This window comes from Papilio polytes, unplaced genomic scaffold (assembly GCF_000836215.1).
Source record: "Papilio polytes unplaced genomic scaffold, Ppol_1.0 DF824169.1, whole genome shotgun sequence".
Taxonomy (NCBI): domain Eukaryota; kingdom Metazoa; phylum Arthropoda; class Insecta; order Lepidoptera; family Papilionidae; genus Papilio; species Papilio polytes.
The window spans coordinates 3,616,882-3,631,559 of NW_013525035.1; the positions used below are offsets into that span (position 1 = coordinate 3,616,882).

At 34.9% G+C, this 14,678-nt stretch overlaps 2 protein-coding genes across 4 annotated transcripts in view; one reads left to right on the top strand and one right to left on the bottom strand.

Moving 5' to 3' along the window:
• LOC106111414 (probable cation-transporting ATPase 13A3) overlaps window positions 1-11,585 on the top strand; it is a 27,570-nt gene extending 15,985 nt beyond the window's left edge. For both annotated transcript variants that reach the window (XM_013293496.1, XM_013293495.1), the window contains 16 exons: window positions 216-325; window positions 784-946; window positions 1,577-1,781; window positions 2,210-2,396; window positions 2,878-3,013; window positions 3,548-3,713; window positions 4,163-4,363; window positions 5,157-5,357; window positions 5,869-5,994; window positions 6,782-6,935; window positions 7,614-7,735; window positions 8,149-8,266; window positions 8,910-9,043; window positions 9,500-9,667; window positions 10,001-10,127; window positions 10,549-11,585. In XM_013293496.1, coding sequence (XP_013148950.1) covers window positions 216-325; window positions 784-946; window positions 1,577-1,781; window positions 2,210-2,396; window positions 2,878-3,013; window positions 3,548-3,713; window positions 4,163-4,363; window positions 5,157-5,357; window positions 5,869-5,994; window positions 6,782-6,935; window positions 7,614-7,735; window positions 8,149-8,266; window positions 8,910-9,043; window positions 9,500-9,667; window positions 10,001-10,127; window positions 10,549-11,495 — 3,265 coding nt within the window. In that variant the 3' untranslated portion in view covers window positions 11,496-11,585. The remainder of the gene's footprint in view (window positions 1-215; window positions 326-783; window positions 947-1,576; window positions 1,782-2,209; window positions 2,397-2,877; window positions 3,014-3,547; window positions 3,714-4,162; window positions 4,364-5,156; window positions 5,358-5,868; window positions 5,995-6,781; window positions 6,936-7,613; window positions 7,736-8,148; window positions 8,267-8,909; window positions 9,044-9,499; window positions 9,668-10,000; window positions 10,128-10,548) is intronic.
• A 956-nt stretch (window positions 11,586-12,541) lies between these two features.
• The window catches only part of LOC106111357 (ankyrin-3-like), a 114,136-nt gene continuing 111,999 nt past the window's right edge, over window positions 12,542-14,678 (bottom strand). For both annotated transcript variants that reach the window (XM_013293399.1, XM_013293401.1), the window contains exon 35: window positions 12,542-13,950. In XM_013293399.1, the coding sequence (XP_013148853.1) occupies window positions 13,920-13,950 (31 nt within the window). In that variant the 3' untranslated portion in view covers window positions 12,542-13,919. The remainder of the gene's footprint in view (window positions 13,951-14,678) is intronic.

A 14,678-nucleotide genomic window follows, 5' to 3' on the forward strand; every position in this document is an offset into this window, starting at 1 on the left:
AAAAAAAAAAAAAAGAGAAAGGGACTTAAATTAGGCCTCCGGCACCACACTCATCAGACGAAACACGGAATTGTTTCCATTTCACGCCTGTCTTCTGTATGGTCGTGGTATTACACCAGGCGTGCCCTGCAGTGCTAAGATGTTAAAGCAGGCTCTACCGCTGTCAAGATTAATGATGATTAATAAGATGATTTAAAAAAGTCTCTTTGTTGCAGTGGTCTGATAAATGAAGGTTTTCAAGAAGAGATTGGAGGTGAGAAAGGAACTTTGGACAGTGCTGATGACTTATACACTCCAATACATTTAGACGATGGGACTACTTTAAGTAAGTATTATTAACTTTGTATGTTAAGTATCTTAAGTTGAAAATATCTCTTGTCTATCCTAACAAGATAATGCATACCAACCTCTTTTGAATATTTGTGTGGTTTTACTCTAGTTTGCGTCAAGATATGCTCCAGATATTTCTAGTTTTTAATGATTTTTTTTATAACAAAATTTTATTAAATGTGGTTGACTAAGGTAATGTCTAGTCAATCCTAACATAGTGTCTGCTTGAGACCCTCATATTGGACGTAATTTTGACTGTTTGAATGTGGAGGGGTACACCGCTAGGGGAAGAAACAGATGGATTGCGTGATTGAGAAGGAAGTGACATCAAATGGAATTTACATGGATTATTTGTAGCGATAGCAAACTTTTTTATGAAATAGTTTGGAGCGAATACTCTTTCTATGACGGAAATGGATACGAGAGTTAAAAATTGCCTACGGTTTCTTATAGATGTCCAAAGCTATCGTTATTTCAATCACAAGAAACAAACGTTGGTATGGGAGACGACGCGCGCGGCGTGGGCGCGGCTCGCGGGGCTCGAGAGCGGTGCCACTTGCTCGCAGCTGCACGCCCTCGCCACGCGGGCGCCCAGCGCGGACAGGCGGCTGCGGATGTAAGGCAACAACGTATACGTTCTACGTGTGCGTACGTAATTGCGTATACGTACGAAATTGCGCATACGTACACGTACAGTCGGGGAAACTAGCGGTGTTCCAGCTTATAAGTTATAATCGTTTGAACATTTTCAAACGAGACGGAACAAAAATCAATATAATGCAGCTTATAAATGTATCTGTAAAAAAAACATTGGTAGTATCTTTTTATTATTAATATTATATATTATAATTTTCCCTGAAGTGGAACACCATAGATTTCCGCGATTGTACGAACAAGTTTACTGAATATTGCATAGTTTGCGGGGTTACACTTGGGCAATACAGTTGCTCAGCAGGCAATAATTGGACTGGCGATCAACTGGCAAGTGTGAGGGCTAACTGGGATCTGTGAGTCCATTCAGTATTTGTTTAGCCAACACAACTGAACAAGTGTGCACCGGGCATGGATTGTATAGTCTAGTGCAAGTTAGTGTTGATATTATGCCAGTTAAATGTCAGTCCAATTAGTAACCGTTACTATCCAACTGTACTGGCGAAGTTTAAACAACGAATTTAATTTTTTTTTTGTTTTTTAAACCCTAAAGTTATCATTTTTGAAATTTCTATAATAGTGATTTTATTTACAGGCTTAATATTTATGGTCTGAACGAAATAAAGGTTCCAGTACAATCTATAATGACCCTAATACTACTGGAAGTGTTCAACCCATTCTATGTGTTTCAATTATTTACAATAGCGGTGTGGTTGGCCGAGCCTTATTATTATTATTGTATTGCTGTTGTCCTGATGTCTACCTTCGGTGTTGCCACTTCTGTGATACAGACACATAAGGTTAGTGTTGCTATGTGTAAATTTTATATTAAAGACTAACTATTGCTTGTGACTTTGTGCATGTGAATGTAAAAAAATATACTAATGTTACTCAACAACAACAAAGATTTTTAATGGTAAATTTTTGATATCGGCCCTGTTTTGAAGTTATTACAATACATACAAAAATATAAATCTCTTTATAATGTTAGTATAGAGAAGAATAATGTAAAAAATTGTTTTCTTCCTTACTTATAATTTCTAATATGTGTCGATTAATTTCAAAATGTCAGTTCTCAATTGTTTTATATATATCTTGTAAAAATAAGTATTTTTTGGTTTTTAAATCAACTTTTTCATAAGGATATTTGTGAAGCTTAACACATTTAAGGATTAACCTTACTACCCTTTGTTATTAAAATTATTTAACCATGTTTAATTGCCTTTAGAATCAGAAGACCCTGCGTGCGACAGTGGAAGCCCACGATACAGTTCAGCTATGGGGAGATCGGTCAGTGGACAGCAGGTCCTTGAGTCCGGGAGATGTGCTGGTCCTACCTCCCAACGGATGCATCCTGCAGTGTGACGCTGTACTACTGACTGGCTCTGCTATACTTAACGAGAGCATGCTTACTGGTAACTTAAAAAAAAAAACATTTTAAACAACCGAATACCACGCAATTAGCCGTGTTTGATTAATTTGAACTAGGAATGTTTTGAATCAATTTTTTTTTTTCAAAATATGTGAGACTAGCTTTTGCTTCCGATTTCGCTTGCATTAAATTAAAAAATATAGTCTATGTTACTCATTGATAACGTATTTTCTTAATGCCGAAAGAATTTCAAATCGGCCCAGTAGTTTTTAAGTTATTTCAAAAAATACAAAAATAGAAATCTTACCCCTTTATAATATTAGTATAGATGGAGGAAGCCTTTACTTAACAGGGAGCGTGGGATTTCGTGTTTAGATCTATGTATATGTGTAAAATATGAAAACTTTGTTAATTTGTCATGTCAATAAAAATGCTTGGAAAAATATTCATTTGTACTAGAATTATTTCGAAAATATCTAAATTTTTTTTAATAGTCAGAATTTACGAGATATGTTTTGTTTCAGGCGAGTCCGTGCCAGTGACAAAGACAGCATTACAGCGTATCGACAGACCGTTCGATCCTAAGGAACACGCCTCTAGTGTTATATTCTGCGGAACTAAAGTTATACAAACACGATACTATAATAACGAACCTGTTAGGTAAGAATATAACTTACTAGCTCTCGCCTGCGACTCCGACCGCGTGGATTTGAAAAGAAAAAAGTGAATAGCCTGTGTGTTCTTCTAGAGTATCCTCTACATGTATGCCAAATTTCATCCAAATCCGTTCAGACGTTAAGGTTACAAACTCTAACAAACATCCATCCATCTAAACTTTCACATTTATAATATTAGTAAGATTGAACTTGTCACTCTAATAAATTAAATTTCTCACTTAAATAATTTAATAAATGTGTGATTTGTGATATGAAATTAATTCAGTCAATATCCTTAGTTCTGTTATATACAGGATGTTATTTAAATCTAAGATAAAAAAATATTAAACAAAAAAATAAAACGATAAGCCAACCGATTCACATAACTATCTTAAAGTAAAACCATCATAAACCAATATAAACTTCTGCTACAGGATGTTCTATAAATCTAAAAAAAAACTTTCATGTTAGTCTCAAATTTTATTAATTTATAAAAGGATTTAAATAATCTACATAGATGTTTTTTTTTTATCTACAGGGCGTTAGTACTCCGCACAGGGTACAATACGAGCAAAGGGCAGTTAGTACGGAGCATCCTGTACCCTGTGCCCGCTGACTTCAAGTTCGATAGGGATTCATACAAGTTTATTTTCATATTAGCTTGTATCTCTATTGTGGGTTTATGTTATACTGTTGCACTTAAGGTTAGTAAAAAAAATATTTTTCACTAGCTGTTGCTCGCGACTTCGTCCACTTGAAATTAAAAATTTACTCGGAGGTTATGTAGCTTTTTAATGGTGCAAGAAATTCTAAAATAGTTTTTTGAGTTATTTCAATACATACAAAAATCTAAATATACTAATCTTTTCTCTTTATAATATTAGTATAGAAGTATAGATGATTATCTCTTTCAGTTTTTGTTCTTTTACTCCTTTATTTTTAGAAAGTATAATTATTTATCGAGTTTTGCTATAAATTGTGTAGTTTTTCTATTTACATTTTTTTAGACTTTTAATATTACGTCTTGTACATTTTTTCTTTGACTTGTTATTGATTTTCCACGTTAATTTTTATTTCATAACGAACATATTTCGAATAATGGTATGAATCTTAATGTATTATGTACTAAGGTGTATTTTTTTATTTTTATCAGGCAAGTCGTTCATTAACAGTGAAGGACGTGATAATAAAAGCATTGGATATAATAACGATCGTGGTGCCGCCCGCGCTGCCGGCCGCCATGACGGTAGGGCGGCTGTACGCGGTGGCGCGGCTGCGGCGCGCGCGTGTGGCCTGCCTTAACACGCGCGCCGTCAACGTCTGCGGCTCCCTCGACTGCATGTGCTTCGACAAGGTAACAGGGGAGGGGACATTATTTTACACTTGTGGAGCTCTCTTTAACATCTTAGCACTGCAGGGCACGCCCGGTGTAATACCACGACCACACAGAAGACAGGCGTGAAATGGAAGCAATTCCGCGTTTCGTCTGATGAGTATGGTGCTGGCGGCTTAATTTTAGTCTCTTTCTCTTTCCACCCCTTTCCACAGAAGAAAGTATGAGAAGGAAAAGTGGTTTTGACGGTGGAGGAGACGCATTGGAAGGGGAAATGTCCTCTTTATGTGCGTCTCCTCCTCCGTCAATTAAGAGAAGGCAACGCATCTGCAATTGCGACTGTTTATGGGCAGCGGTCGCTTTACATTTCGGTGGAATCAGGTGGCCGTTTGCACGTTTGCTACCTTATTTTATAAAAAAATCAACACTTGTACTGCTAGTACCATTTTTTAAATGTTGATAGTCTTAAAATTTCACTATATGTTTAAATAATCTTATGTTATATGTTCTTCCAGACTATGCTCTACATTTATGCCAAATTTCAGAGATCCATTCAGCAGTTTACGCTATGAACTCTAACAAACATCCATCTACACTTTCGCATTTATAATATTAGTATGATAGTGTTTTTTTAATAAAATAATAGTTACTAATAGATTTGCACTGGCATATTGTCATGACAAGTTTATATATGTGAAGTCAACCCACAGTGGGCCAGCATGGTTGACTTTGGCCTAGACACCCCTAACTTAGGATAAACTCCGCCCCGCTGGTGATGATGACACTTGATTCTAGAAGCTTCTATTCCTTCTAGACGGGTACATTAACAGAGGATGGGTTGGACATGTGGGGCGTGGTGTGCGTCAGTGCAGCGTCCGCGCCGCCGCGGCTGGGCCGGCCGCAGCGCGACCCGCGCCAGCTGAACGACCTTCACGACCTCAAGATAGGCATGGCCACCTGTCACAGCCTCACCCTGCTCAATGGGGAGCTGGCAGGAGACCCCTTGGACCTGAAAGTAAGCAGAGTGAAAAAAAACTGTATTTTTTTACAGAATAATCAAGTTATCAAGATTTAGTAACAACATATCTAAGATCTTTTGCGATAATTAAATCCATATTCTTTATATATGATACTAGATTTTGTCCGCGACTCCGTCCGCATGCAATAAAAAAAGTAAAGCAAGTAGCCTATGTGTTTTTTCAGACTCTTCTTCATCTATGCCAAATTTAAACGAGATCCGCTTAGCAGTTTAGGCTACAAACTCTAACAAACATCCATCCATCCAATCTTTCGCATTTATAATATTAGTGTGATTCTATGTTTCAAAGTTAAGTGCATAGCATCCAAATGTGACCTATAATTTTAGTGGCTATAACAGATTTGTCAGTAGAAAATATTTAGTTAATAAAAGTTTTAGACAACGAAAGAGAGAGAGAGAGAATATTGCCTTCCTATTTTTTGTAAAGTACAATCACGTAAAATATAAATTATGACGAACAAAAACACAAATTCTTCATTATTTCCAGATGTTTGAGTCAACTGGATGGACGTTAGAAGAGCCTGACGTGCCGGAGCTGTCCAACTACGAGATACTGACGCCCACTATTGTCAGACCGAAGAAAACTGCCAACATCAATGTTGATGATATTCATGTAAGAATAAAATTTAATACATGGGCTTGTATATTAGTTAAGCAGATCATTAAAACTGTATCTCTAATAAGTTTGCTTCCTATCGAAAAACGTATGTTTTTATTAAAGAGATTCAAATAATGTATAGATGAGGCATAATGAACAATTTTTTTCACCGGTACTTTCTCTGACAGGTACTATATCAGTAAGGTTTAGTGCCACCTCGTGTTGTGTTGACGTAATAAAATATTTTTCAAATTTATTATAAACTCCACACTTTACAAAATGAAGTAAAAATAATTAAACATGAACATTTAAATATGTTATTTGACGTGTTGCATGACGTGGCTCTCGTGAAATTAAAAAACATTACCTATAGATACACAGATAGCCCCACAGAAAAAATACCTTTATAACGGTAAAAGAATTTTTAAAATTGGTCCATTAGTTTTTAAGTTATTTTAATACATACAAAAATACAAATCTCTCCTCTTTATAATATAGTATAGATATTATTTGATGACACATTTAATGGTAATTATTAATTTAAATTAATTGACATGTGGTTTTGAGGATTTGTCAATAAATAGCGTTGAATATGCGAAAAACGTTTCAAAATATTTCTATTTGTTTAGACACTTACGTATATGTATTGCTTTATACAAATGGGGAAAGTGATTGGCTCCTGCAGCAGGGGAACCTAGTGCAGGAGCCAAGACTCTAATAAAATGAATTAATATATGTTTTCAAAAGTGAAAAAAGTGTCAACTCTGCCTCCTCTATATATTTGAAACTCTGTTTTTTCTAGATGCCGTTAGAAGTGGGTATAGTCCAGCAGTATCAGTTCGTGTCGTCGCTGCAGCGGTCTTCTGTAGCAGTGCGTCTGCTGGGCGAGGACGTGCTGCGCGTCTACTGCAAGGGGGCTCCGGAGACGTTGCGTACACTCTGCAGAACAAACACCGGTACATATTTTCTTTTTAATTTTTTAAGAAGAAAATTTTCTTCTTAGCAATAATTAAGAAGAAAATCAGTATTGCGATGGAGAACACAACACTAGTTGACATACGTCCCATCACTATGATAGCTGTCAATGTCATCCAGATGTATTTTAATCTGGTTTTTTTATATTTACAATTATTTTCAACCTAGACGTTAGAGAAATCATCGAAGTAACAATGGGGCCCACTATTCATTGAATTAGAGATTGAGAGAGAGAGAGAGAGAAACTTTCTGCCGAGAGTTAGTGTCCTATACAATATTAATGTCCAAAAATACAGACGTAGAGTGAGGACGTCTGTTGGTGTTATACTTACAGATTACTTTGTTTCTTGCATTAATCCGCCTTTTACAAATAATTACAGCAGTGAATTGTACTTCGACGGATAATAAAAAAAATAGATATATACTTAGTGACTTAACGAGTAAGAAAAAATAGAAAAAATGTATGTGATACTCAGTTTTTTATTATGTTGTCGTTTGCGTATTACACTGCCTACCTAATTGTATTTTCTAAGAAAATAGTATGACAAAATTATCATGTAAGTGGACATTATTTATCAATTTTTTTATCGTACTATCTAGTTTCTTATTTCAAAATAAGAAGTAATAGTTATTTATTATGTAATTACTGAATTTTACAGTTCCTGAGAATCTAAATGAAATCCTGGCTTCGTACGCGGAGAAGGGGTACCGCGTGATCGCCATCTCCACCAAGATAATGGAGGTCACCTTCAAACAGCTGCAGAAGATGACCAGGGATGAGGTAATTTGACAAAATCTTATAGAAAAAATAACATCCCGATGCAATTCTATTTTGAATATCTAATTTCACACTTAGAATCGTTAATTGGTCACTAAGCTTGTCCCATAGTAAAGATTTTTGTAAATCTACGTTAAAGTATCGAATGGGAGTGCCGTTTTTTCAGAATACAAATTAAAGTTTGAAGAAGGTGGCGGATTTTTTTTGTAAACTACCCAACATCATATTTCATACTAATATAATTGCGAAAGTATATATGGATGGATGTTAGAGTTTGTAGCCTAAACTGCTGAACGGATATCGATATATAAGAAGAATAGTCTGGAAGAACACATAGGCTACTTACTTCTTTAGTAATTCCACACGGACAGAATCACGCGCGAAAGTTACTATTAAATAAATATGTATATTTTTAGGTCGAGTGTGAGCTGGAGTTCCTGGGGCTGGTGATAATGGAGAACCGACTGAAGGCGGCCTCCACCGGCATCATACGGGAACTGAAGGAGGCTAACATACACGTAGTTATGATTACCGGTTAGTATACTCCGATTGCACTTATATTCTTATCTCTGTTCTCTTAAAAGGAATGAAAGAGACAACAATATGTACAGTTTCACTGGAGTGCACCTCCTAAAGGTTGTTGAATAGGTTGTTTTTATACTTAACTTGTTAACATTGGTGTCGTCAGGGGAACAGGGACAGCCCCCTTGAGACTCTATAAATGTAAAGACAACACTTAATAAATGTTTATTAATGCGAACAATATGTTTACATCTCCTTGGAAAGTTTGATTAAGAGCCACAGTTTAAGAGCTAAAGAGCCACATTTGGCTCGCTTACACTGATCGAAAAGTCAAAAACGTATGGAACTAACAATAACATTGGATAAGTCACGTGCTTGTCACGTATATATTAGGAATATACATATAGGAATAAACATATTCCTAATATATACGTGACAAGCACGTGACTTATCAAATGTTATTGTAAGTTCCATACGTTTTGAAACATTGTCGATTCTACAAGCGGCATTGCTAATCGAAAGTCACTTTGTCTAGGAGTGGTGTCACATTTAGCTGACCAATGGTCAATGAGAACATGGTTTACTATTTGTTTTATGAGGGTAGTTGTTTATTAATTTGTTTCTGTGAGGGTAGTTGTATATTATCGTGTTACAGGCGACAACGTGCACACGGCGGTGAGCGTGGCGCGCGAGTGCGGCGTGCTGCAGAGCGGCGAGCGCGTGGTGCAGCTGGTGCCGCACGACGACGAGCGCGGCGCCGCGCTCTACTGCGAGAGCACGCTGCACGGGGTTAGTGTCAACACTGATAATAGATGGCGCTGTTGTAAAGTTAAAACACGCTTTTGATTGATGCATTCGGGATTTTTTTTTGTTACTTAAATATTTCATGCACTGAGGTTTTTGAGGAAGTCCTAGCCTAGTTACTAGTTAGGTATTACGCAGTTTAGATTTAGCGCTTGCAATCGGTCATTTTAAGCCCGGTGAAACAGCAGATGCTTCTTTAAGGAAGTGATAACTTGGTAAAAAATTAGATTACGTGTACTTCATTAACAAGTAGAGAGTCGTAACGACTTTAAGAGTACTAATTAGTTATGAGTAACTCAACGAAAGTTAGTGACCTGCAGATCAGATCATGGCTCACATGTAAACTAGATCTGAGAGCTGCTGATGTTTTTGATCCGTAGCTCAACGATATAAGCTAAGGCTTATTTGTAATTTATGTATGAATTGTGTTGAAATTTCCAGGTGTCAGTGGGTCGGAAGACGTCTCTGGAGCAGATGTGTGCGTGGGGCGCGGACAGCGGGCGCGGCTCGTGGCGCGGCTCGGCCTGCAGCGGGGACTCCGCCCCCGACCCGGAGGCGCCGCACCACATGCCCAACTACAAGATTGTCATGACTGGAGACGCTTGGAAGGTACAATTTCGATACTTAGCTCCAAATTAATATAAAAAATGTGGTCTTTTCTTAGTTATCATTTTTGTCTTATAAATATAGCTATTGCTCGCGACTTCACCTGCGTGCAATTAACCTATGGTGGTACTCACAGATAAACTACCTTTCTAACGGTAAAAGAATTTTTAAAATCGGCCCAGTAGTTTTTCAGTTATTTCAATACATACAAAAATACAAATTTTTCCTCTTATATTAGTATAGATTATAAAGAGTCAAGTATTGATTGTTTGCATTGAAGAAACTCCGATACTTCTAGTTCGTTCTAGAATGTTCTAGAAGTCGTTGTATGTGTAGATCCTCCGCGAGCGCTACGCGGCGCTGGTCCCGCGCGTGGTGTCGCGCGGCGCCGTGTTCGCGCGCATGACCGCGGACCAGAAACAACAACTTATCATCGAATATCAAGCACTCGGGTATTACGTTGGTACGTAAAACTTTATATTATTTTAACACAATTAATTTAATGTTGCGATTAAATTGTGCCACGCCATCTGTTGGAGAAAAGCTGAACTACGATCTACACAAACGTCAAATTTAAAGGCTTCTAGAATGGAAAATTTTATTCCCGAAAAACTTTACCGAAAAATGTTTTTTTTTACCATACATGGGAATCAAATATTTCCGTAACAGTCAAAATAAATCAAAACGAGTCGGAGATATTCTCATTAAATTTATACTAAGGTTACTTATTCAAATATCTTGAAGGATCAAGATCATCACCTTCGTACAATATCCCGAGTCTAAGATTGTATCGATATGAATTTGTCAAATATAAATGTTATATGTTTTCCGAGTGTCTAGATATTCAATATATTTTTATATTTACATAATATAATATATTACAGGTATGTGCGGTGACGGCGCTAACGACTGCGGCGCGCTGCGCGCTGCCCACACCGGCATCTCGCTGTCGGACCTCGAGAGCAGTGTGGCCGCGCCCTTCACCTCCGCGCAGCGTGACGTCACTTGCGTCTCGCACGTCCTGCGAGAAGGACGCGCCGCGCTCGCCACCAGCTTCGGAGTATTTAAATTCATGATCGCCTATTCCCTCACAGAATTCCTCTCCGTCGCATTCCTGTACTACTTCGACTCGAATCTCACTGATTTCCAATATCTCTTTATAGATGTCGCTTTAATCGTTAACTTCGCTTTCTTTTTCGGTATGACAGAAGCACATACAGGAAGATTGTGTAAAATACCCCCGTTGACTTCTTTACTAGGTTTCGCTCCGTTAGCGTCTTTAATAGGTCAGATGACCTTGATAGCGGTCATCCAGTATTTAAGTTACCTCGCTATAACGCAGTTCCCGTGGTACGTGCGTCATACTTACGAAGGTGATAATGCTAACGAATGTTGGGAGAATTATGCTATTTTCGCAGTTTCTATGTTCCAATATATTATTTTAGCGGTAGTTTTCAGCCATGGCGCCCCCTACCGCCGCTCTGTTATAACTAATAAACATTTAATGATAAGTGTGGTAATTATGACGGCAGTTTGTGCATATTTGACGATATCTCCAGCGAAATGGTTGTCGGAGTTTTTCCAATTAAAAATGCCTAAAGATAATTTAATGGGTTATATTGTGTTGGCGTTGGCTTCCTTTAATTTTGTATTCGCTTTGTTTTACGAACGAGTTATTGTACAATACTTTATGGAGACCAAAGAGGTTATACCGAAATGTTTGAAGGAAAAGAAAATAATGAAAACTCCACATTTGATGATAAAACAACAATTAACAGATACAGATTATTTGGACTGTGATAGTATTATGCAGACGGACGCGGGCAGCTGAGGTTTTTTGTATAGCTAATTATTAATATAGTGTTTGGACGAATTTATATTTATGTGCATTTAATGCATTTTATTAGTGTAATTAATAATTATTAGGTACAAAATACAGTATGAATATTATATAGAGATTAATATTTTTAAACATGTATTGATTTATATAACATATTTTTATTTAGTAAATTTTATGAATCTTGACGTTTTAAACAGTATTGAAATATTGTGTTGAATTTTTAGTGTAATTATCTCATTTTTTTAAAATAGAATCCTTGTTATTTTATGAAATATTCTATGTTGGATTTAAGCGTATGTTTGTATACAATATATGTGATAAGTAACATATACCGATTAACATTCCGTTAACAAATTATGCATTTCGGTTTATTTACAAATGCATTTTCTACTCTTTGTGGAATATGAAATTATTGTATGTTATATTAGAGATTGAATTGAAAAGTATTAGGTCGTACAACGGCACATTTCAGAAGACGTATGTGTGACACAGATAAAATAAAATGTGATTTAAAACAATGATTTTTTTTTATTTGAACTCCAATTCATTATCCCTATTATTGTAAGAAGAGGTTTAAAAGGTTTTACATTTCCAGTATATAAGAACGTAAATACTAAATTTAACATCCCATGAAAAATATAAAAAAATGTCATCTCGCTTTCCCTACAAAAATGTGTTAAATGTCATGAAAAACCTAAAAAATGTCAAGATTTTTCAGTTTTTCTTTAATCTAATAAAGCGCTGACTAAATTCTAAATTTCAAGTTTGTAGCACCATTGGAAGTGCCTTAAAATTAACCTAACAGGCATTTGTGCAAAAAGTGAAGAATTCAACTAGCTTTAATATGTAAACTACTAGGTAGAATTAAAATAAATTTTGGCAATATAATGAATTCCTGCATATCTATTGATGTTCAGGATTTCAACCTTCTATCTTTATCAATAACGAAGTTACAGGGGTATAAAAAGTGCTCTAAAGCTAAGTTTCAATTAGAATGTTTTGAGAGTGGAAAAGTCAAAGAATAAAATAAAACACAATTTTTCGCAATAATTATTTATTACTAAAAAGCAATAAATAGGGTGAAGATAGACTCTATTAATAAAACAACAAAAGTTTATATTCAACTTTACAATTAAACATCATTATACATATATATTTGGCATCACAGTACTTTCAGAATTTAAAATATAGGGTCAATAAAATTTTAAATATTTTATAACTATTATTTCAATTACATGCAAAATCCTTTCATTCTGTAGGCGGCAAGTCCCTTTTTAATATTTCATATCAATTTTACAAGCGGCCTTCATATTTTTAAAGTTGGCAACAATGATTCCTCACGTACATAATGCTCTGTCTCTTTTACACATGTAGTATCGTGTATATGTTCGTCTCGCTCCAACCAACATTTCTAACCACCGTCAAGCACTCAATTCATTTCGATTTACATTACATTCATACGAAATTAGTGAACACCAAAGACTTAAATTATTGCAATTATAAAGTGTATTAAGACATTTACAACATATAGAGGAATTAATACAAAAATTAGTTCTAAATTTTAAATCGTAAGAACAAAGACATTTAAAAAATAATACAAAAAGAGCTTATTTTAGTGCATGGATAAAATTTTGTGATACAAAGATTACAGGATGTTACAAAATTCAATCAGTCGCTATTTGCTTTTCGCAGTACATTTAGATGCGTAGCCAATTTTATACTTCGATAAAACGCGCATCAACTCTACGAATAATGGAAGAAAAAGGGTCAATTTGCAATTGATTTTTATTCACATTATTCGAAAATAAGTTATACTTTTTACTTATTTATTACTTTATACGAAAACGTAATTTATCAAGCATAGATATTAAAAAAAATACAAAGATCTTTTAGGTTATATTTTTGTAATATTAGGCATATTTTTTGGAAGTCCAAAGTTTTTAATCCAAATTTAGAGACCAGTAAGTAAGTTAAAAATATAACTTAAGAATAATGTAATTAATTGCATTCAAGTATACATATTTGATTTTCTAAATTTGAAAGAAATAGTACCAAAAACTTGTATGCACCGATTCAACAGTTTTTCAAATATCAGTAAATTAAAATTTAAAAATAGCACATAAAAAAGGCCAGATATTTAGCTGTCTAAAATATCTAGTGTCTTCTAGAAATCTACTCTAAAATTGAGACAGAATTAATTTTTTTAACCATTAATCAAATTACCTTATGGTAGATAATCTATTTTATTGCAAAATTTGCATTAACTTGTGTCACCAAATGCCGGATTTTTACGGTTTGTAAAAATGTTACAAACGACAAATGTGACCTAAAATGCACAGATTAAACACTTATTTGCTACTTCGACTATTTTTGTAGTTATGTTCTATTGAAGCGATGCCGCATTCAAATTTAATTTCATTGATTGCGCCGTAACTTTGAGAAGAATCTGGAACATATATTACAAATTAAAATTTTACTAACGAATTTGCCATAATCTATCCATTCTATATTCAAAATTTCTGACTAAAAAACGTTAAATTTAAAGCCTTTTTAAACTAAAGTTTTGTTTGAAAATAACAAAAAAGAATTGGCTATGAACAGATTTTTAAAATTAAAAAAAAATGTGATGCAACATAAAAATGAATATGTAAAAAAACTTACCCTTAGCTGAGCGTGTTATTTAGTGCATAGTGAATTGACCCAGTGCATAGAGTATATAGATTTTAATTCAACAGAACCCTCAAAACATCTAGATAATATAATAAATTGTATTTTCAATATACCATTTTTTACTTCCTAATGCATTTTTTTTCCAAAATGTCAAGTCAAGATGGGCGTTTCCCATTGGGCCGATAAGCCCAAAGGGAAACCTGACAAGATAATAGTCCTTTTTACATTAATACTAATAAAAAGAAAAATAAAATGAATGAAAAATACAGTAAAAAAACAAAACAATGATCGAGAACATTTTATATAATATCTTACATAACAACTTATATAGACAAGCAATGCTGTTCACTATATTATATTGATTTCCTTGATTTTTATTAACAGATCAAATTCTTACATCAATTTTATTGTTACAATCTATGAAGCATTATGGCTTGTTTCTTTGTGACAAAAACAATGTTACAAATATTGACTGTTGTAACAAAAATACATAACCTAACAGAT